This window comes from Brachycentrus maculatus, unplaced genomic scaffold, assembly GCF_059751285.1.
Source record: "Brachycentrus maculatus isolate JH-2025_06_01 unplaced genomic scaffold, ASM5975128v1 h1tg000493l, whole genome shotgun sequence".
NCBI lineage: Eukaryota > Metazoa > Arthropoda > Insecta > Trichoptera > Brachycentridae > Brachycentrus > Brachycentrus maculatus.
Window position 1 is genome coordinate 335,582 of NW_028281240.1, and position 26,344 is coordinate 361,925.

Below are 26,344 nucleotides of genomic sequence, written 5' to 3' on the forward strand. Positions count from 1 at the left end.
TAATCGGAGGGCATGTATGACTAGATGTATGGATGTGAAGGAGGCTAGGAGTGTATGTCAGGACAGAAGAGTGTGGCGTTCCATCCTCTCTGCCTACCCCTGCGGGGAAACGGCGTGATGGTAGTAGTAGTAGTAGTAGTAGTATACTCTTCTCAAATTTATCAACTGCTGGTTCCACAATCAGCCATATTTTCAAATTTATTAACTAAGAACTAGCATGTGAAAGGAATCCGCCAGTTTTGCATAAATACAAGTTTCAAAAATCAATGCAATAAAGTTGTTCAAAATGAGCAGAATAAACGTTAAACAATTGTATAAGTAATCATTTAAGCCAGGTAAATGCTGATGATGAGATTTCCATTATATTTAAAATGTCTTATTTCAATTTGAGACACCTTTCAAACTAGAGCATTTAATTACAATATTTTGAGTGTGTCCAAATACTAGTTCACAAAATCTGGATTATCTCCAATTACAGGAGTTATTTTCATATTATTTTTTGACAACTCATCAAATATGAAGAAAAGTCGTCAGCCCCGTAAATGCCCAGACTTCCATATACAATACTTCTTCATCTTTGATGAGAGGTCAAAAAATAATTAGAGCATTTATAAATGAATTTTTGGATTAAACTTCTTGTACAAAATAAATGTTAATTTGAGGTCTCATTTCTAATAATTTTTAGGTAACATTTCTAGGTAATTCAATCTCACCAACCAATAAAAAGTGATAAAACAAGTCATATATTTTACTTTAAATATATGGATTTTTCTAGGTATTCATTTTAAAAAACTATCGTTTAATTATGAGTTAGACAAGTTTGACTTCGAGATACATTATAAAATATATAAAATAAAACATCCGAGTTTTTACAATCATATTTTTTTTTGCTTTTATATATCAATTTATGAATCACAGTTGTCCTGTAATTTTTTTCTATTGGAATCATAAAAACAAAAATTATTAAATAATGACAATAATTATTTGAAATTTTTAACTTTTTGGCAACATTGAACAGAATTTTATTTTCGTTTTACCCGATTTACCAAGTAACTAATTTTCTACCACTAATAATTGAATTTTTCATTGAAAAAAAAACGTTTTATTTCAAATTCATAAAGGACGTACATACGTATGTACATATGTATGTTAAATTTCCCACTTTAACATACATATGTGTGCCTATCAAAGTTTTCCCTCGCTGATTATATGTTGAATATATTATTAAATGAGAACATTAATAAATATTTTATTCATATTTTCATTTCCAGTTTTTCAATACATAGTCCTACTAGTATATTAACTTTTGTTAATGAAATTCCCTCTTTCATATACATATGTATATATTCAATATTCAGAAGGTGTTCTGACAGTATAATAATTCCTACTATGACAACTCAACATTTTTTTATTATCAGACATCGAATTATTCACAATATGGATGATATATCAATATTTATATATATCGTAGTCGTACAGGAGAAAGTGACCAGCTAACAAAACGTAAAATGTTTAGGGGGGCCATTTAAGTTATATTTTGCTTGGCAAGAAAATAAACATCAATGCAGTTAGTCATTTTTAACAAGTCATTATATTAATTATACTTCCAAGTTAAAAATCCTTTGAGAATTTTTTCAGGGCAATATTAAGCTAGTAAGATGTCAAATAGTCAATGATCACGTTTTTTGTAAGAAATGCACTTGGTCACTTTCTCTTGTATGATTACGATACATAATATATATGTAATATATATATATATATATATATGTATATATATATATATATATATATATATATATATATATATATATATATATATATATATATATATATATGTATGTATATATATATATATATATATATATATATATATATATATATATATATATATATATATATATATATATATATATATATATATATATATATATATATGTATGTATATATGTGTGTGTGCGTACATTTTTTATAATGAATGGATGTTTAATAGTTAGTCAAATGCCAGTTCTTAACCCGGGTATGACTTATATCGTCTTTCGTATAAAAACGATAGATGCTTCGTCTCAAATTGAGACACGCATCAATCTTATATACGAGTATAAAATTATTGATGCTTATGTTCGATACCGCTATACTTGTAAATTACATATCTAATCACTTTACAGTCCATGTTTGTACTGGCTGTTAGCAAGTTTCTGTCAATTTTGAACACGGTAAGTCGAGATAAAAAACGTAATTTTTCTGGAACCTATAAACCAAATGACACTCAATTTTATTAATTTGTTAATCTCGCCCCTTTACAAGTTCTTGCAAACTTGGACCCGAAAATGGTTTTGTCAATGATATATTTAAAAACAATTTTTTTTTTTTTTTCAACATTTATAACTAAAAAGTTCGCCTCTGCAGAAAAATATCCGCTGGGTCATCTGGGATAGTAATTTTTGTTATTAAAATTCACAATAATGCTCCTTTATACCTTCATGCATAGTATCGTCGAGTAAACCAAAAAGCTGTGCTGTCGCTTATTATAATTAATTGAACATGTACAATTAATTCACCAACCAAATTTAATGACCTAATTAAAAAATAATTGAAATTATTCGTTTTTCAACTCAATTTACAATTAATAATAATTTTGTACGTTTATCGCCGATTCTCGTTTCTTTTTCACAATTTAAAAATTTGACACCAAAAAAGAATTGTACATCAATTAATTTATTTGCATCAAATAAAATATCACAAAATCAAAGTTTATAAGAAAATTGTATGGACCATTAAAAAATATCTAGCTTTATTTTTTTTCTGTTAAATGTAAGCTGTTATTTATTTTACTAACTCATTGCGAATATTTTTATGTCTTACCAGCTATACTAAATAGATAAATTCACAGTATTCTGAAGTATTGAATATAAGTACTATCTTTTAATCTGTACAAACTATTGACTATATTATAATAATTTAATACAAAAATTTAATAAGTTCAGGATTCTAAGTTACACCAGTTTTCAAAAAATTCATTATCAGCTATGGGAAATTTTACGTTTAACAGATGGCTCTGCCATTATGATAAAAATGTGTTTTTCAAATAAAAACATGTTTTTAACTGTAACAAGACAGAGTGGAGAAGCGCTCTATTCTCTCAGCCTACCCCTGAGGAGAAGTGGCATCATAGTTAGTTAGTTCGTAAAAATTCTAGATATATGATCTTACTTGATGCCGAGTTTCATATTTCATGTTTTTTAAAATGAATTCTGAGAAAGAACGAAACAACAACAAAGATACCTTTCTCGTTTTTGTGAGCTAGACTTATTTTTAGAGGGAATGGTTAATTCTCAGAGCTCATCAATATTCATCAATCCCTCGGGAATGGAAAACCAGCGTCCGTTTTTTATCCGAACATTTGATGGATCGACTTCTGGTCTCTTGCGACTTAAAGCTTAGTAATATGGTCAGACTCGAGTCTCGAAAATACATTATATTGTAAAAGCACCGCTTTCATGAATGTTCATGGAATATAATACTAACCTTTTTATGAAATATTTAATATTTCAGGATATGGACTTTTATCTCTTCTGGAAAAATCCTTTCATCTGTGGAAAATCATTCATTCGTTCATTTAATAAAACTACTGTAATAATAGATAGAATGTAAGAACCAATACAGGCAAATAATATTTTTTGATCTTTTCAATAGTTGTATAAATCCAATACATAATGGATTGAAATTTTATTCAAATCCATATTTAAAAGTTGTCAATGTAATCGTAAAATTTGATAGAAGTTTGTTTAAAATCTATAACCCCACTCATTATTTACCGATTGACTTCAAATTTCGACACAAGGTTGCGTGTAAAAAGGCACGTATTTTCATTTAACTTTATTACTAAAAATGTAAATATTAATTTGTCCAAAATCTTAAAACTTAAGTTACCACCTGTTGCCTTTTCAAATTTTGCACTGGTATTTGTTCTTGTAAGGAAAAAAATATTTTTTTGTCCTTAGTTTTTTTGCCGCAATGGAAGCGCCATCGGTTGAACGTAACGGCAATACACACAAAACTATACATTGATCGTGGCGGACATCGTGCTTCTAGATAGCAACCATCTTTTTTATTTTTTATATTTTCTCAATAGATTAACCTTACTACTCTAATATAATTGATGAATAATGATACCACTTTTTGTCAACTCGCAAACAAGTGTTAGGATATTAAAAAAAATTATTTTAATGTTAGTGGGTAGATTAACATTACTTCTCAAAAATTGATATATAAATCATAAAATCACCTTTTCACCAACTCCCAAACATGTGGTAAGATGTAAAAAGCATATTAATTTTACTTTGTATATTAACATTAACACTCAAAATTAAATTGATGAATAATGTACCACTTTTTCGCCAATTCCCAAACAAGTGGTAGGATATAAAAAGTATGTTAATATAACTAGTGTAGTAGATTTACATTGCTACATAAAAATTTAAAAATTAATAATTATACTGGTGAAGATTAACTTTTTGCCAACTCACAAACAAGCGTTGAATATTAAAAGTATTTTTACCATATACGTTTTAATGAGACACGTTTTAAAATGTTTATTCCGTTTCATTTAATACGATCATGGTACATTTCAGTTAATTCTTCAAGATTGAGATTGTTATTCGTAACGATTCCGTGCCTTATTAAGGGAATTTTGGAGTATGCTTATGTTCATTCGAAATAACCTTCTCGTTAAAATCCCTTCCCCTGACATGTAACATGTGTTTACGATCATTTAATGTTATTCATTTTCTTCCACGATGTAAGTGGATTATTATTTCCTAAAATATGTATGATTTCAGCACTTATGTCTCGTTTCCTTTGTGAGAACTCCTTATGCCTTGTTCGTATTTATCCACTATACAAACATCGAAACAAAAATCAATATACATAGGTACTTATTTTTTTTTCTCCATCAACCTACCTTTATACAATCAGATATATATCAATTTAATAATAAATAATTTATTTAATATTGAAATTATGTAATTTGTAATGAGTCATTTTTACAATTTTTAGCAACAATGTTTACAAAAATGTTAGCAATGTAATATTGCCACTCACAGAATTTTTTTCTACCAGTTTCGAGATCAACTCGTCATTTTGTGGAGTTGTTGTAAGTGTGTGAAAAGTACTATTATAGTAACGTGTATTATTGTTTGCATGCTGATGTAGTGATTGTCCTGACAAAGAGACCGGTACATCTCGAAACTGGTAGACAAATATCTAGGTGAGTAGTTATATACTATAAACATTTTTGTAATTAATTATAAAAAAATATTATTTTTAATATGGTTTCCAAATATTTTTGCTACGACTCGATAAAAAGAATACTTCAAAAATATTTTAATATCATTTTATGTCTTTTGTCAACCCGGAGGTTTTGGATGACAGTAATTACCATAAATCTGATCTTTTGCTTTGATCTACGAAAAATAAATACTGCCTGAAAATAAGATAGGGCAAGGTTTTTGGGTATAAGTACATATGTTACATCTGAAGATCAGGGGTGTATTATAAAATAATGGAATATGATGATAGATTAATTGAAATAACAGGGTTATTATGTTTTTCAGCGTATGTTCATGCCATCAGTGTTGTATTATAAGAAAAAATGGATTGTGATAATAGGTTAATCAAAAGAACATGGTATTGATTTTGGACATATTTTAAGATCAGGGATGTATTAAAAAAGGTAAATTATATGAATTACTTCAATCTTTAAAGAATGAAGTAATTCAAATAATTAATGTTAAACCAGCCCTTAAATTTAATTTCAGACCCCAACATACAGGACTGATGGAACACCTTTTCCCACGCATACCTACCCCTGTCTTAAAATTGTTAAAGCCACTACCCATAAAATATATTTTATTTATTTGTTACACACAACGATGAAGGTGGGCTGGATCGTAAAAAAAACTTTCAAGGAATGAAAAAAAGGTTTACTTTTATTACGGAAAAATATGTTGATTGTTGGAAAATTTGAGGGCGTCCTTCAAAAACCTGTCGCTCCCGTGTTTAGCTATTTCAAAATAGGACTCGATCGTAAAACCAACGAGAATATGCCAACGGTAACACTGTTTATGTTTATTTGGGTAAATTAGTTTTTCGACCGATTCACTATTTGTTTTCTGTTTTAGTAAAATATTACTGGCATAAATTATACAGAAATATCCTTAATTATGTTAATTATTATTTTTTATCCAATAAGTTCCGATAAGTACATAAAAGGGTATCTATACTTAAAAAAAATATTGTATTGTGCATCGATGATGATGATGCTAAAATAGCATCTTTCGTTTTTCATCAAGTTTTCATCCGTACTTACTACTACTTTCAACTCATAAATTTGTTTTACTGTTCTTTCTTCGCTCATTCGATTCACATGGCCAAACTGCCTTAACTCGCCATTCTTAATTTTATCGATAATGCACAAATTAAAAAATAATAATAATAAAATCTTTATCCGCACCCCAATGGTGCAAAGGGCACTGCTTCATATAAACGCAGTGTTATCTTGATCGTTTACACATGAAGGAAAGGTGATCAGCCCTTCGCTTCAGGTACAGTACGCTTCCAGTCCAGGGTAATATTGAATAAATATAACAGTGAAAAAATCGCATATATTTATTTGACCCCCCCTGGGAATTGAACCCGGGACCTCCAGAACGGTAGCCGAGCATGCTGGCCATTACACTATGGAGGCGGACAAAATAAGAACAAATTATTAATAAAGGAATTTATTAAAATTACATTATGGCTTATCCATTTGGCTCGCTGTTGTGTTACTTATTTAGAAAGCTTCTAGACTGCCCTGCTCTGCGTAAAATTTCGTTGTTCTCTACATGTTCCGACCACAACATGCGCCTGTAGCACCACATCAAAAACGCCTCCAGCCGTCCCGTTCTGCCTGCCCGATAGTCCACGTTTTCCTTCCATTTAATAATAATTATTAAAAAAAATATATAATTTATATAGCACTATCGATAAAATTAAGAAAGGTGTGTTGAGATGGTTTGGACATGTGGAACGAATGAGTGACGAAAGAACGGTAAAACAAATTTATGAGGCGAATGTTAGTGGGAAAAGAAGCAGAGGAAGACCGAGAAAAACGTGGCACGATCAGGTTTGCCAAATACTTGAATGTGGTTAGGTCAGGAGTCGTAACAATTGGCGGGTATGTATGAGGACATGCATGAACGTGGAAGAGGCGAATAATGTTTGCAATTACTGAGTGGTGTGGCGTTCTATTCTCTCTGCCTACCCCTGTGGGGAAGTGGCGTGATGGTAAGTTAGTTTAGTTTGTTAATTTTATATAGTACGCTTTTCATAAAATAACACTTCATATATCAGTATTCTTCAGACTATATATTTAATTAAGGTTCACATTAATTCACATTTCTTCAAATCTATACATATGAATATTACTTCATACATTTGAAAAATGTCTGTTTAGAACTGTCCATGAAATGTGTCAATTTGTCGAAAATAGATTTGTTTTCCGTAGAAATACTTTCCCCGAAGTTGACACCACGCGCCGAGGAGCGGAATGCCCGAATTCAACCAGTCGTCACGCTTTCCTTCATTTTATTATCGGCGAATACCGCTAGCGTCCCGACGCCGACGCTGGAAGGAAATGACTCCGTGAGAAGCGGCAGGTGAAAGGAGGAAAACTCCACAGCTAAATCAATATACGCCAAACCAAATTATTTTTCGATAAGAGGTTTGTCCCTAAGGCGAAGTATTTCTGATTATATGTTTGAACAAATGTTTTCATAGATTTTCCAACGGCACAACTCGACAGCGGCTAAAATATTTGCGAAGATTTCATTTTCCGCAAAAATGAAATTGTTTGCCGAGAGAAATAATAATGTAAATTTTAAATTCAACGTAAAGGGAATAATTTATCATAAGTAATGTATTTATACCAACAAAAAAATATTGATATCTCAAAAATAAATTAAAAAGAATATGACATCTACAAATCCAGGCATTTACTGAGCTTACGATCTATCATGGGCTGGTTTCAAACGGTCTCTTTGGACACTATAACGTTCAGGATTTTAAGTTTATTGGACAATAATATTTCATAACATAAGCTCAAATTTCGTTGTTTAAAAATTAATTTTATACCTTTCACCTGTCATCGGCTGGTTTCAAGTGATCTCTTGAATACACTCTGTAACTTATTCAAAGCGATTTTTTTTATTTATTTTAAATATGCAAAACAAATAAAACAAAATACATCACAATATAACTAATGAATTTGTAGAAATATTCATGTTAAGATGGACTCACAAATATAATTTTTAAAAATGGGAGTTAAAATATGATCCATTCACGGTTAAAACTAAAGGAAAAAGAAACGCAGTTAAAAAAAATGAACATACAAGAAAGAGATAATTGAAAATAGAAGAGAAAAAAATATTTAAAAAAAAACTAAATTTAAAATTTAAATGATAATACTAGCAAATACGATAGAATTAGAGTCAAAGGTAAAAATTGAATTAATAAACTTCAATTTACTCGTAAACTGTAGCATAGATATTTCTGTTTTTCATTTCTCAGAAATTAAAACAATTCACCATCAAAATGCCCTGTACATTTATATGAGTTTTACTTTCTCATATTCTAATAAAGAGAAAATTATTAAATCCCTTTTTTATTGAATGCTGACATTTTTCAAAAGCTTTTTTCGGTAGGGGAAGTCGAGGTATTCTTGGACACGAGATATTGTTGGACTGCGCAATATTTTTTCCCCTCATAATTCTTGACAGATTCAACTAACTGTCATCGACTCTTCTCATGCTTAACTCATTTTCCACTAAGCACTCGACCTGAAAATTATCGTTTCCTATCATTAATATTAATTTATTATCGATTAAAAATAATTACCCGAGATTTTTTAAAATCTCTTAAACATATTGTGTCTAATGATAAAAAGTGAACAATTTGAATCAATTTGATCAAACTGCTGAAACCAAAAGGAAGGTTATTTCTCGTACTATAAAATCAAGTTTTGATTTTTTTGTTTTTTGTCTTAAATAAAAATGTGTCTAGTAATCAAAAATTTTAATTTGTCTAATTTTCAAAAATCTCCTTTAGATATCAAAAATATGAATGTCACAAACACTCTAAAAAAGGAACTTAACGAACACTACAAAACATAAACAGAGTATACAATAGAAAACTAAACAAGATAACTCCCTCGCACCATACAAAAAATGTGTCCCCAGTATTTTTTTTAATGTATAACATGATACTATCATCAACAAAAAATATTTTAAAAAACTCCCTTTCCAACCACAAGACCTCAGTCTCTTATTTCGAGAGGCTCGGCGCAGCTAAAATATTGTATTTAATATAAATGTTTAGAAATTGTTTAAAAAAATGTAACTTTGTTAAATTAATAAATAAAAATATTTAAAAATACCTCGACTTCCCCTAGAAATTTGAATACAATGTTTGAACAATAATTCGTAGGTTTACAGTTGGGCACGTATAAAGGGCGCTATATCTCTGAGCGACTGCATTTTATTAACCGCTTTTCTGCAATCTGCATCCCTCCCGGCCCATCCCGTAAAGCCATTAATTCAGTTTAGTATCCAATTTATTATTTTATTTATTCAGCTGCAATATAACACGTAAATTGAACGCATTCGCTGCCAAAGTGTTATTTGTGGGTTATTAGCGAAAATTATTTTCGATTACCTTCAATTCGAGTGTAAAATATTTATATATTTAAAATCGACGAAAATTTATGTAATTGAAAAGGCTTTACTCAAAATTCGGTGGAAACATTTTCATGTTTTATTTATACGCTAGCGAGCCATAATGTTTTATTATATTACATGAGCATAACTTATTTCATTAATTGAAATAATTAGTAAAATTAATTTTTGTTTTCTACGTTATGTAATTAAACACTCATAATGTTATTTGTTTTTTTTATTTCACATATAATTTTCGTTCCGTCTCCATAGTGAAGTCGTCAGTATGTTTGCTTACCACACTAGAGATCTAAAATCACCCTGGACTGGTACCTGAAGTGGACGGCTGATAAATATTGCTGATTAAAATATATTATTTGACATCTCATCAAAGATGAAGAAGAATATGGAAGTCTGGGCATTTACGGGGCTTACGACCGTCATAGGCTGGTTTAAGTGATCACCTTACACACGTGTAACATTGGTTCATATATATAGAACTTCCAAGAATTTGAGTAGTGTGTTTGTCAATAATGGGTAGAATTGGTGAATGTTACACGTGTGTAAGGTGATCACTTAAACCAGCCTATGACGGTCGTAAGCCCCGTAAATGCCCAGACTTCCATATTCTTCTTCATCTTTGATGAGATGTCAAATAATATGAAAATAACTCCTGTAATTGGAGATAATCCAGATTTTGTGAACAAGTATTTGGACACACTCAAAATGTTGTGATTAAAATATACATTATAAAATATACAAAAACTTATTTAAATCAATACAACATATAGTAATCCGAAAAAGATCTGGCATACATCTAAAAAAAAGGATCTCTTCTAAATTAAAGCTTTCTCAAACCACCCATAGATGACTTCAGTGAACTCCAACATAAAACGTCGTGAGATTTATGATACACGTATGAATGAGTCTCAAAAATATGAGTTGTGTGACTGTCAATCACGAGTAGAATTGGGGAACACGTGTGCAAAGTGATCACTTAACCAAGCCTAAAAATTATACATTTTAATTAATGTTTTACTTAGTAAATACCACTTTATCTTAAATCTACTGTGACACATGTTTCGATGCATTCCGCATCATTTGCAAACAAAAAAAAATATATCACATCGTAAGCCCTGTAAATGCCTAGACTTCCATATTCCTCATCATCTTTGTTGTAAATCATTAAAAATGTAAAAAAAAAAATATTATTATTATTTGTGTTTTGTTCCAGATCCCTGCGAGGGCCATGAGTGCCCGGAGCCGCAGGTGTGCCAGCTGGACGGGGGGCGCGCCCCCGCGTGCCGCTGCGCGGAGCAGTGCCCCCTCGCCCTGGAGCCCGTGTGCGCCTCCGACGGCAGGACCTACGCCAACGAGTGCGAGCTGCGACAGGAGGCTTGCAGGAGCAGGCGGCAGATGAGAATCATCTACAGGGGCAAGTGCAGCTCGGGTGAGAATCCAATTTAAGAATTTAACCTTTTTTTAAATGTTAGATATTAAAATCAAACACTAATTCAATATATTTATTATTTAAACTTCATGTACAGAAAAGAAATAAGTTGATTGACGGGTTTTTATTTATTTATTGGAAAACCAACAGAATATTAACAAAAATAACAAAATATAATAAAATAAAATAAAATAAAATTCTAACCATTATATTTTGAGTGAGTCCATATAATTCTTTACAAATCTAGGTTTCTCCACTTAAAATGTGAAATACATGTTTTCAAAATGAATAGATGTTCAATAATCGTCAGAATTAAAAGTTATCCATGTATTTAAATTGATCACTAAAGTTGAGACTCCCATAATATACAATAGCTATAAGAGTTTTTTACTTAAATATTTATTTAATATTGCCCTGGACTAGTACTTGAGGCGTAAGACTGATCACAACGTTTTCATAGAATTAACGATCAAATTCATATCGCATTAATTTTACACAGTGCCCTTTGCACTAGAGAGCGCAGATAAGGACAAGAAGAAGAAGAAAATGAGTAATGAAATATTAAGTATTATATATTCATGTTTTGTACTGAACTTTCTTAGTAGAATTGCATTTTATATAATAAAATAACAAATATTTAGTTTCTATTTTATTTTCTTTTCTACATTAATCCATATTTTTATATGGAAACGATAAATGCATCGTCGTTATTGATACAAAATATACATTTATTGGTATATCATCCATAGAATGAATAGTCTAGTGTCTGGTAGAACCAATAATAAAACAAAATATATTTTTTACATCATTCAATAGGTAGGCTAAAACCTATTCTGTCAAATTTATTTATGAGGATTTTAGCTGTCAATAAAAAGGAGACATTAACTAGACAACTGAGAGTATACTAAGTATTTCTACTAACTAATGCAATCATTGCAAACCAAAAACTTTATATCTGAGTGTCACTTACTTGATAAGGGTCAAATCAAATAATACCTCTTTTACAGAACATCGCGTTTATTGTATTTATACAGAACATTGCGATTTTTACTGAAAAAGAATAATATTTCCTCGTTACAAAACTTTTTAACACGTATTTTGCTGTTTTTTTCTATTTTTTCGCTCTTTGGTGAGACAAAAAAAGACGCAATTAAAAATTAATGGACTTTTTTTTTTCTTTATTTTAAATTCTTTTGCATTACAAAGCCATAAATTCAAATACAAAAATATAAATAAAAATAAAAATGAATACAAAAAAAGATCCCACAAAGGCATGGCCTGTGTGTGGGTATACAAAATAAATAGTCATAGTACAGGGTATAAGGGTTTCTAAGTAGAATTAGTTAATGCAAAATACAAAAAAACTTATAATAAAATACACAAAAATACTTGACTCTCAGTAAACAATTTTTGAAAATAAAATTAAAAACTGAAAAACATAAAGAAGATGAAAAAGTAAAAAAGTAAAAAGCTAGCGATCGTGTGCTAAAAGAAAAAGGAGCTTAAATCTGTGTCTTCTATAAATAATCTAAGCAAATTTTTTAATTTACATGAACTTAGGGAATTAACATCTAACAAATAGTCTTTGTGGAATAAGTTGAAATGGACGTGAAACTAAACTTTATATTTCATTTGTATAACGCTTTAATCATTGTTAAGTGTGAGGAATTTTTCATGGTAAAATACGTATCTGGGTTATATTGCTCAACTTGTTATTTTAAAGAAATGACACAATCTTCTTTTTAAATGCAGTATTATAACATATGAATGAAATTATGTGAAAACTTTAGAACAAACCCCTTTCGTCTTTTTTCATTCACAAAAATTCAATATTAATGAAAAAGCGTAACAATGTTTTTATTGCTTAAATACGTGGGATTTTAATAATAAAATTGACGAGGTAAAAACAAATAAACATAAGTGTCTTAATCCCCTTTTCAATCAAATTGACGTTTTCTGTACATAAGATATATATTCTATAGGATTTATATTGAAACTTTACGACTTGATAATCACGTATTAATCTTTAACTGATGCTATCAATTTCAATACAAACAAAAAGTAACCGATGAACGACATTTAAAAAGCGCCGATTCTCAAAATCGCATTTTTTTAAAACATAATAAAATCGTCTAATAAACCCCAAAAATAAACACCTTTTTCAAAATAACTTCTCTTCACTATTTCAACCTTATGATGTATAGGGCACTTCACCGTATCAACGTAATGTTATCAATCATTAATTACATGAAGGCAAGGTGACATGTCCTACGCTTCAGGTACCTGTTAGAGGGATATTAAATAAATGTTACAGTGAAAAATCACTTACAATTATTTAGAACTCTCAAGGAATCGAATTCAGGACCTTTAGTCATGTCGATTAATAGGATTCATACCATGTATTTTTTAAAAGTATTTTTAGAGTTTTGATGTATTTTCAAAGTAGGTGATTTAAAAAAAATATTCATGCTTAAAATTTAGACAATAAACTGGATAATATTTTTGACATGATTTTTCAATTATTAACTCATTTATCTCTCATTATTTTCAGATATTTTTATTTGTAATTTCGATGTTCACGATAAATTAGCATCAAAACAAAAGTTATTTCACCAATTCAATTCTCGAAATCAATTGATTCTGAATACGAGCAATATTGTTCTTCAAATAAATACCCAATTTATATGCTCATTAACTGCAAACAGTAGCAAATTTATTTTTATTTCTCGTTTGATTTCAAATGAATTCACTTTGAAATTTTATATTTCCTTGTTGTATATTTATGTTGAAAACGTTATAATGGCGTGTTGCTAAATTTAAAATAAGAATATATACGAGAAAGAGAAAACGAGGACGTTATTAGGGTATGTTATTTCAATGTCTTTTTATCAAAAATGTACCATGTTTGTTTAATTATATATTTATTTTTAAATACCCAAAAGGCATTTCATTGTTCAAGGAAAGCATGTAAAATTAAATACGTACATATTGGTAGGTACCTCTTTGACTTAAATATAAATATGAAATAAGAAAGAAGGTATACAAGAAAATCTAAATTTTTAATAAAGATATCGTAGAACACAAAATATAGATTACGGATCATAAAAATAAATGAGGCAGATTAAAATTAGTGAAAAAAATTATGTTTGATATTTTATGATGCACAAAAAAATTGACATATTTAGTCGAAATAAAAAGTAATATAATAATATTACGCAACAACAGAATGAATTTTTATTGTGTTTTCTTTTTAATATAATGGCAGAGTTAAAAACAAAGAGTCGGAATAGTAACATAGAAAAATTACTTTTTATTTTCCTGATTAATTATATTTTGATAAAAAAACACGTTAAATTTGACAATGCCATCATCAACCGGGTAAAGCATAACTTAAATATATACATTTTCGTAAAGAATTTTATAAAATTAAATCGAAAAACTGAAAAATTGTATAACTACATACCAAATGAATTGGTATAACATTTCTGAGCGAAATAAAGTGTATTGTAATGACAATTACGATACATAAATAATGTGGTCTTTCCGAACTAAAAACATGTCAAATTTGACGATATCGTTATCAACCGGGCAAAGCTAAACTCAAATATTTACATTTTCGTAAAGAATTTCCTTAAGTGGGTTTGCCGTACAAACATTTCACGAAGATGAATACCTAAACAGCACCGCCCAGGGAAACTAATTTTAATAAATTCACTCCGACGCTGGGGTATATTGTATTTCAAATGAGAGTAAATTTCACAATTACTCCGGCATTTTGCGAGTAAACCGAGGGTAGAATAGGCGTTATCGGACGAATAAATTCAGCGCTCACTTTGTGGCAACCATGCACCTCCGAACAGGGATGGCTACTCCAGCGGAATTTAAACATCATCAATTTACATTTTAGGCAAACTTATTTGCGCTAAGCAAACTCCGATCCTTTTGTTAGATAAATAATTGTTACAGAAAACCATAACGTGAATTTTTGAAATGCCATGATTAGCTGCCAGATTTAATGGACAATATGAATAAATGCGAATTTTAGCTAATCAAAAGTCAGAATAGTAAAACGAAATGTTATTTTGAGCTAAAAATAATAGCTAATAATTTTTTTTTAATAAAATTGCACCCAATTTATCGGGAAAAATATGTCCAGAAAAATACTGATAAATGTGGAGTTAAAAACCACGAACATAAAGAACGTGGTGTCAATAAAGTACGAAATACAAATAAAGGAATTGCTTGCAATAATGCTTTCATAATATTTTTATATTACTTCTTTGTAAGCATTTAAAACTTTTTAATTATTTAATCAAATGAGCTAAGCGAATTTTCACATTTGAAGAGAATCGCCATTAGTATAAAAAAAATTCATGTATTTGTCGGAAAATATTATTTTGTTTTTTATTTATTAATTCATACACTGGATTATTCACCCAACGTATGATAAATTAATAAATGGTACAGTATAGGTGTCTCAACTTGAGACGAAGCATCTATCATTTTTATTTACAATCTGACATTTGGCTGGCTTAAGTGATCACTTTATACACTTATGTAACGTTCACCATAATTACTGCCAATATTGAATCCATATTGCCTTAACTTTGATAGATGTATATATGTAAGAACTGTTATTGGATTTCATTTGTATGTTCATTGTAATTTTGATAGATGTGAAATTTTTGCTGATGGTGCCATCAATTCAATTCCATATCTTTTCATTTAAAAACGATAGATAATTCGACTCAATCAAGACACACCTATAAGATATAGTAAATTATCAACATAAGAACATTATTCAATAATATCAAAGTTTTATTGACAGTGCGTAATATTTTTTTGTTTGCAAAAAAATGTACGACATTTTTGTAAATGAAATACATATTTATATCCCTTATTAAAAAATTAAATTAAAAATATTATCGTAGCCATTTTTGCTGCAGAAAACATTTTTTTCTTGTTATTTTACTGGATTACCAAACCTAATTCACAGTTAATAGTTTGTATGCAGATACAAATAATATATGTTTTACTTAGTAAATACCACTATTTACACAATAGTGGTATTTACTAAGTAATATATTAATTAAAAATGGATAGATTTTACCACAAAGTGACTGCCGAATTAATGAAACAAATAATATAGTTTTATTTTTACATAACTCAATTTTTTAAATTAAAAAAAACTTAACTGTTTTTCAGTACTGTAACGAGTATACATTTTTTTATTTTTAAATAAAGAGTTAATTATAATGACGGTTTTTTTTTTCGGTGAATTGTTCATCCCTGATGGCTATAGTAAATAACAAGGGCTAGGACTGGCAACAATAAAGTCCAAACCGTTGTTGATAACAGGGCCCCTTGTCTTCCCTGTATATCTTCGTTACTTCTATTTACTAATATTAATAGTGTGTTTGGTGTTCCCAAGATTGGAGATAGCCGCTTCTCTTTGTTCCTGCAATATATCGCCTTTATGGCCGCTCGAGTAAGGGAATTTGATTTACACAAGAACAGTAATTATTATTATTCTCAATGAACTTTGGGTATTCGATTCTATATAATAACTTACCATTCGCGATTGTTAAACATTATTTACGATTGAATATAAAAAAGATAATACACAGACCCCTTTGAAATTCCCTTAATTTTGTCATTAGTCATAACCATAAAATGAATATCTTATAATATTAAAATTTATATATGCAGATAACACCCTCGATATACCATCATAATGTAGCACATGTCTCCATATCAAAATTTTGATTCTGTAATAATAACGTAAACTAAGATAGGTTAATTTTTGTATCGTGTAATTTTTCAACTTAATTGTCAATGAAGAAAAATGATTAAGCTCTTTCACTCTATTTTCGTTTTTTAATACATCCACAAAAGTTTTATTATTTTCATTCAGATGCTCTCTTATAGGTAAAAAGATACCATTTGATACTGAAATTGTCATCGGTGATTCAATTCCTGGCATAGGCAAGAAAAATCATATGTACATTTAATTTTTCTTTGGATTTGGATATTACGACAATTAAAAAAAAATAAGAAAAAACTCACGAAACATTTATTTTAGAAGAATTTCTGTTAGAATGATAGATGTGTAAAATTTATCACAAACATCAAACCAATCGAAAATAAATATTTTTTAAATGTGTTCAATTCAATACCTCTTCTTTCCAAACTCAATTTGATTAATCTTTATTATTAATACCATCACAGATAAAGAGGTATGTGTAAGAGTTTTTTAAGAAAAACTTATAAGAATATATGACTTGTCATTAGCTGGTTTTATCATCATTAAACGTACTCTAAAATATTATGCACGAATTATTTGTGCAGAAAACTTTTCGTTGGTTGAATTGGTTGGTTTAATTGATGACAAAAAATTTAACCCACCTATGTAGATAAGGCATGAGGCATACATGTTTCTTTATTTTTTGCTTATTTGAGGGTAAGTTGATTGATCATTAAAAACATTTAAAGCATGTTCAAATATTTATACACAAACGATTGTTATAAAGATTTTTAATCAATATATCGACTGGGACGCGGGACTTCAATTGACTTTTTTTTTTATAATTAATAAAATGGCAAAATTGAAAAGACACAACAGAAATATACACAAAATATGATGTGAATGCGGTAGTTAAAATTGAAGGTTTTCATGAAATAACGTAAAATTTTACCCTCCCTATGTTTTATTTCAATATTTTTTTCCAATATAACTACGCCATGGTGTGCTTTTGAAATATTTCTTCTTCAAAATAAAAATATCAAGCTCAACCAGAACACAGTCAAACATTTCATTATTGTTTTGGTTTTCCGAAATGGTTTCAAGCACGCATAAGAGTATTGTTTGCATTTAAATATTTCAAATGTCGTATGTTTCTTGGATATCGTTATTAGTTTTAACCCGTTTGCTGACAAAAAATACTCAGTTATCGGAAAAATACAGACTCTAAAATTCACAATAGTAATAAAGATCAAAATATTTTTGGGAGATATATCCATAATACCACACTATGTGTGTGTGTATCCACATACACACACACACACACATCCACAAACACACACACATACACAAAAAACATTATGGTGGAACATATCTGATATTACGTTACATATGATATCAAAGTTAATCATCAGTGTACCTATCTTCCATTTTGACATCTCAACATAAATGGAGAAGAATATGGAAGTCAGGGTATTTACAGGGCTTATGACCTAGCATAGGCAGATCGGGTGATCACTTTACATACGTGTAACATTTACCATTCTACCCATGATTGAAACCACACTACTAAATTTTTGGAAGTTATACATACTCGTTTATCATAAATCTAATGAAGCTTTATGTTCGACTTCACGACAGTATCTATGGTTGGTTTGGGAAAGCTTTTATTTAGCAGAGACCTTATATTGAGATGTATGCAAGATCTCGACCGGATTATCTTTCATACCGGTAGAAGCCTGAAAATCAGTTATATTATTCACAACATATGGTGTTTCCTAATAATTTCCTAATAAGGATTTTGACACATAAAAGTTGTGTATTGCCTATTTTTTCATAATCTTAATTTTTTTCTTCTTTCAACCCTTATCCGCACCTAATGGTACGTAGGGCACTGCATCTTAGCGACGCAGTATTATATTGATCGTTAATTGCATGAAGGCAAAGTAATCAGCTCTGCACTTCTTGTACCAGTCCAAGGTGATATTAAATAAATATGAAAATGAAAATCACCAATATTTTATCTTGACCCGCCTGGGAATCGAACCCGGGACCTTAGGACCAGCACTGTAGCCAAATGTGCTGACCACTACAATACGGAGGAGATTAAATATTTTTAAACATCATCAGTATACCAAAACAGAGGAAGACGGAGAAAAACTTGGCAAGATCAAGTATGCCAAATACTTGAAAGTGGTCAGGTTAGGAGTCGAAACAATCGGTGGGCATGTATGAGGAGATGCATGAACGTGGAAGAGGCTAAGAATGTTTGCAAGGACAGAGTGGTGTGGCGTTCTATTCTCTCTGCCTACCCCTGCGGAGAAGCGGCGTGTTGGTTAGTTAGTTAGTTTTATATCATAACAGTCCTTTTTAGTCGACCATTAAGCATATTGTAGAATTACGTACCAATGTTAAACGAGTTTTACGCGGTAATTGTGAAAATGACGAAAAATGAAACTAAAATAGAATTACAGGCCTAAGTCATTTTAAGTGTGTCTATTTTACACGGAATACGTAACAGTTTCCCGTATCCAACGGGTTGACACGCTTTCGGTGCAGACACAGGTATCTCGTTACGCGAAGCTCATGAAAAGGAATCTACTTGTTAAGCTCGGATTGCTCGCAATTCAGATATGAACTCGTAACAAGTGCCTTGCGTTGGCTCGTTTCATCGGACGTGTCCTACTAATGGTGAAGAGCCCAGAGCCCAGATCCCGGATACATAATGCGAAATACATTCAAATAGAGATGTGCATAAAATACACGGTACGGTTGTTAAAATACGTATGTATTTGGAGCCGGATTTATAGGTACACGTGTTTTCTGCACGTAGTTGAAAATGCTCATCCTTGCACTTCGTTTACTAGTATTTTTGCAGATATGCATGTCTGCTTTCAGACAATATGTTCAAGAAGTTTTTTTCGATTCAGCACTCTACGATAGTTTTTTTATTCACTGAATCAGTATTTTTTATACTACATATTTATAAATAGTATTGAGATGAAAATATTGACGTATCAATTTTTATATTTTTTTGGTCGTTAGAACAATTAATTAATTATCTATTTATTTGAGCTTTATGTACAAAAAATAAATATGTACATTGTCGGGCTTATTGCTAAAAAGTAATATCTTCCAATCAACTAAAAATCAGAGGGTAGATATTGCTTCAACATAAAAAATATCATAAATTACAAAGTACTGCTGTATTAATTATGCAACTACTTTATACTGTACTAAATATGTACGAAAATTACAAATTGATTATAATAAGCGAAAGAAAGAGAGAATTTCGAGAAGAAGGAGAGAAAAATGTTAATGGATGAGGATTGATGGATGGTTAGGATTTTATTTATATGATATTTTTACACAAATTGTATAAAATACCATCCTCCGCTTCAGTAGTGTAGTGGTCAGCAGATTTCAAAGTCTCCGGTTCGATTGTCAGGAGGGTGAGAATAAATAAACGTGATTTTTCACTCTAGTGTGTATTTAATATTACCTTAGACTAGTACTTGAAGCGCAGTGTTGATCCACCCTTTTTCGTTTCGTTTCATATAATTTAACATCTTGATAATGATGTTGAATTTATCGAAATACGTGTCAAAATAGATTCTGAGAATAGATAAGATGGAGATTCTAAGAGAATTTTAGATCCTTAACTACGGAAATGGATTAAAACTGGGTAAATGAAGTTAATCTAATCTTCTTTAGGAAGTTGACATAAACCGCTGTCACCCATTTCAAACGAAACGCAGATTGTCTACTAAAACTACAACTTTGAAGTAGCTAAATATTTTATTGTAACTATTTTAATATGCAGTATTTCAAATGCCTTAGAAATCTAATATTTATTATCAAAACATAAGTGGTTTGTTTGTTGTAAACGTATAATTGTTTTTCCGAAATAATACATATCAAATGATTCCAACCTGCGTTGATCTACCGCTCCCTTGTCAGTATTTATCATTGAAGAGATGAAAAATCTACGTGAAAAATCTAGTGAAACTATACGTTCGACTGTGAAACTGTGTGTTGCGTTGCGGGTTCGATTGCCGCCATTGCAAAATGAATTCAAGAAATATTTATTTTCAATTGGTCTAGGTGTTTGTAATATATTTTACACATCTACCTTTCCTTTCCTAACTGCCCTACCTGCAGACAAGCATCTGAAATGGAGGCTTTACGGGTTATTCTTTCTTTTAAATCTAATCCTCTATTTTTTCTCTACACGCCTATTTTACTCCTTATAAGGTCCTATTAACGCTCTCAAGAGGTTAGTAACACCCCGTGATGTCATGAAGGTCAAACTTTTTAGATATTAAAACTAAAAAGTATTAATTACTTTAGATAGTTTTCTTAGAGAACTATCTAAAACTTGAACGCGATAACAACAAAATCTATGTTAACTTATCATGTTTCTCTTCTACCATTAAATATATTACTTTTCTAATTTTATGTTAGTTTTGTGTTTTTACGTTGATTATATAAAATAATAATAATTGAAACGTTATCAGTAAGTTTATTTAAAATTATCTTTTATTTACGTGGCTTAAAAGTTCTTAAACACTGTTTTTATCATTCGTCGTTTACTTTGTATAATACCACTTAAAAACACTATTTAATGACTACCGGTTTCAGAATAACCAGTCCATCATTAAGTGAAATATAGTCTTTATTTGATCATTTGGTCATAAAGTAAAGTTTTTAAGTGGTGTAACATAAAATGAACGACGAATGATAAGCAGACTGTTATGTTTATAACCATACCACAAACTTGACAATGTTTTTAATATATTGTACAAAAAAAACTAAAAACTATAGTTCTTAGTGTGGGCATTTGAAACTATCAAGAGGGGTGTGCATAGTGTACTAACAGTAAAATTATACGTATAAACATAAGCGTGGCAAAAGCTATTTCAGATTTGAGACAGATGGTAAGTTAAAATAAAAATAGGGGTGAGGAGTGGCTCTACAAAAAAATCGTTTACAAATGGTTGAGAACCTATGAGTTAAATGATCAAACCTTCCACTACGTTCAATATATGGTGTCACGAGATGCTGACAAAATAACGATTTTCAAAAAATGTATTTTTGAAGATACGAGTACACACGCTGTTTTCTTTGTGTGTAGCATTCATGCGCCGCTCATGTTTATACTCACTTTAAGTCAAGCGAGTATAAGCATGAGCCATCAAGGGAACTGAAGCTGCATATACACTAGGAAATTATACGTTCATTCATGAAAATTAATTATTTATTTTTTGTATTTTTTTTGCTGTTCATTACACACAAACAAAAAAAATATCATGACTGTAAGGGTATATACTTTCAATTAAGTCATGATACTTTTGAACCATTCGACTCATTGTTTTTATGCATTTTTAATTTTGTATGTATATTTTTTTGTACTTGTACTTATTTATATTATATTGTTTAATGCAAAAGAATTTAAAACAAAGAAAAAAAATGCTATCACTTTTTACTCATACGCGCCTAGCGCGTATTCCGCACCGGAAGAATGATAGAAGTACGCACCTGGCGCGTACGTCGAATCCAACGTGTTAACAAAGATATCCTCGTTGTTAACTCAGGTAATAGAAACGCAAAGTAAACTAGCAAGTAATTTGTTGCTTCATACGCCTAACTGGATTTGCGGTACATAATCAAGTTCCAGCGCTTCTGGGGTCCGGAATGATATGAAATTATATTGGATAACTGTGTGGCCAAACAGTAAAGTGCTCCGGGCCTATGGGAGCTTTTTCCAAGATCCATCATAGTTCGCAGATTTCTCTTCGGGCTATTTGACCTTCTGAATTGTGAAACGCACAAATATGGAGAACTTCGGGGAAACTTTGATCGAGAAAGTTTATCGTCACTGAAGTGACTTCTCTAAATCGGTTTATACTGGAAATCAAAACTTAATGTTGTTTGTTTAGCTCGGACTACAATATTTAAATCAATTCATTCCGGAAAATAGGGAAACTGTTTATTGCTTGTAGAATTCTGTACTTATTTACTATTTACATAATCCTTCAAAGGAATACAAAATGATTAACCTCTGCTTTAAACTTTTTGTCTGACTCATTAGTATAATGGTCAGCACGCTTGGCAACCATTATGTTGGTCTCGGGTTCGATTCCCAGGGGGAGTTAAATTAATTTATAATAATAATAAAAAAATTAAACCCTTATCCGCATCCCAATGGTGAATACGGCACTGCGTCATATAAACGCAGTGTTATTTTATCTTAATCGTTTACACATGAAGGAAAGCTGATCAGCTCCTCCGCTTCAGGTACCAGTCCAGGGTAATATTGAATAAATATTAGAGTGAAAAAATCACTTATATTTATTTGACCCCCCCCCCTGGGAATCAAAATAAATATAAGTCATTTTTTCACTGTAATAATTATTCAATATTACCCTGGACTATTACCTGAAGCGGAGGGTTAATCACCTTTCCTTCATGTGTTAACGATCAAGATAACATTGCGTTTATATGATGCAGTGCCCTTAGCACTATTGGGTGCGGATAAGGGTTTTTTTTGTTGTTATACTCTGATACGGTATTTTATAAAAATGAAGATAAATATCTTCCCATTTAATATTCATGAAATGTTTGATTCCAAGAAGGTTTAAAAAAGTATATTTTCAATCTTACAAGATACTTGATTATTCTCCATATGGATATTTATCAATATTATGGGTATTTGGATATGAGATGATGCTTCAATTTTTTTTATAAAAACTAAGATAGAAGTTGGAGCTACCCAAGGTATATTTCACAATTTTTCAACTGAAAGCCCCAGCCATACTCTTTTTGTTTTTACTCAAGATCCGAACCCTTATTTATTTTTACATACTGGGAAACGCCTGTATATATTATTTTTAATTTTTCTATACAGCTTGTAATTTGACCAGTTATTTTTATTCCGATCATTTTGATTGTGTGCAAATACTTGTTCGCAAGTCTGGATTATCTCCACTAAGGAGTTATTTTTATTAAATAAAAAAGATCACTGCTTAATAAAAGCTTATCTCAGACCAACACAGATGGTTGTTATGAACTCATATTTGTATTGTGTCATGAGATTGATCAATATATCTAGGAGTTCCGAAAATCTGAACAGTGTGGGTGTCAATCATGGGTGAATGTTGCACGTGTGTAAAGTTATCCTCTTAATTAATCTATGACGGGTCATCAGACCTGTAAATACTTAGACTTCCGTATTCTTCTTCACCTACACATGTTGAGATGTCAAAATGTAAAAATAAGTGGAGAAAACCAAGATTTGTGAACAAGTATTTGGACACACTCCACATATTGTGAATTAATTATTCATTAGATGTAGGAACATTTACTTTTAAAAATCCATTAATTATTATTTTTAAAATAAATGAAATCATGATTTACAATTCATTAATTTTAATCTACTTTTATAATACATTTTTCGAAGCTTTTGCTTCAAACAAATTGTGTATATAAATACGATATTTGCAACCTTTTTTCGTTTGCTTGCATTGATTATATATGCGTCATATGAAACCTTAAGGGTTACACACATATACACTCTTCTTCAATATTTGGAATAAATAGAATATTTTAATAGTGTTATTCCCTGTATATATACTTTCGATTTGAATAGTTTCTTGTGAAAACTGCCAGCTGTTGACAAAATATTAATTTGTAGTAAGTAAACTTTGTATGTCGGTAACCCTACGGTTGAAACGATCATTTTTATAATTAGTTTTTGAAGTCAAATAGTTTATTGGAAAATGTGAAGGGGCATTCATTCACAAAATATACAAATTGAAAACATTTTTATTGGAAAAGTGAATAAATATATTGAGAGAAGGGTGAATGCAGGGAATATAACAAACGGTGCTTTATACAGAGTGATTGTTAATAAAAATATGGCCATAAAAGCCAAACTGGCGGAGTGCTGGTACCAACACCGATGTAAGGAAGCGAAACATGGAACTGGCAAAGGAAGGATGAAAGTAGAGTGAACGCCGTTAAAATGCGCTCCTTCAGACGAATGTGTGGAAAATCATTATATGAATTAAATACGAAGATATTAGAAAGGAATGTAAGGCTAAACTAGGGATAATTGAAAGGATTAAGAAAAGTTGTTTTTAGTGGTTTGGATATGTGGAGCGAATTGATAACGAGAGAATGACTAAGAAAGTATATTTGGCGAATTTAAACGGGAAAACTGGACGAAGTCGACCGAAAAAAAATTGACACGAGTGTCAATAATGACAAGAAGGCATGTACGGATGTGAAGGAAGCTAGGAGTGTACCTATGTCAGGACAGAAAAGTGTGGCGTTCCATCCTCTCTGCCTACCCCTGCCGGGGAACAACGTGAGGGTGGTAGTAATAGTAGAGAACATTTGTCTTCTTCATCTTTGATGAGAAAAAAATCGTATGAAAATAACTCCTGTAATTGGGGATAATCCAGATTTTGTGAACAAGTATTTGAACACACTCAAAATGTTGTAGAGAACATTTTATTTATTTTATACGTCAATGAAACTGCAATTTCGCCAGTCCCCTTTTTACAATATTATTTCCGATTAATTTTTGTTGTGAATGCGGTGTATGTGAAATTGCACGAAATAATTTAAACCTCGGCTGACGTTATGTCAGATATTCTAAGAGCTTTTAGTATTTTAGACACCGCACTCATAGGAGCTTAACGCTGTGAAGCAAGTAACTAAGCACACATTTAAACATGTCCTGAGGCGCGCGTGTGCTTTTAAAGTCCATTACCCATGAAAATGGACTAATTCGAGGCAGATGCACTACGAAACTAGTGCCCCGAACTGTAATACTCAGACAAATTTCGTTAAAAGCACCGTTAAACTACCGCCTCGGATATTTATTAAGAAGCTAGCTTGTTTTATTCATTTCCTGCTAATTGCGTGAAATACCAAGAGTTCTTTAAAGTAAGTTATTAACATAACTCTTTAATTTATTTTAAATTCTTGAAATTGTAAAAATATCTGGCGAATAATTTTGTTTTTAAATGTTTTGCGACTATAATCGTATATCTTTCCTTTTTTCAATTTTTAAGTAAAACTTTTTAGGCTACGATTCGATTGCACAGGAATTGAGAGTGAAATTTCAAAGAACCGTCACGTTTATTAGACACATTTCGTTACACGAGAGAGATGAACCAACAGTGTAAAAAGCTTGTTTCACTTTTTTTATTGGAACATTTATTTGCTAACTATATATTTACATAATGCATTCGTTTAAAAATTCATAAATGTAATTTACATTATTTGCAAAGTCCAACCAAGCCACCTTATGTGCCTTGTCTGTGGAGTTCTTTTTGCATATGTTTTAAATTATTTTTACCTTTTTAACATTTTATACACACAAAAAAGGAAAGAAAA

The 26,344-nt window shown here is 30.5% G+C and overlaps 1 protein-coding gene across 5 annotated transcripts in view; it reads left to right on the top strand.

Moving 5' to 3' along the window:
- The window catches only part of LOC148302006 (agrin-like), a 241,554-nt gene that overhangs the window by 157,653 nt on the left and 57,557 nt on the right, over positions 1 to 26,344 (top strand). For all 5 annotated transcript variants that reach the window (XR_015838714.1, XM_088272297.1, XM_088272298.1 and 2 more), the window contains exon 5: positions 10,984 to 11,199. Coding sequence is in view for 4 of the 5 variants with exons in the window: in XM_088272297.1 (XP_088128423.1) it covers positions 10,984 to 11,199 (216 nt within the window). In the remaining variant the exon portion in view is untranslated. The remainder of the gene's footprint in view (positions 1 to 10,983; positions 11,200 to 26,344) is intronic.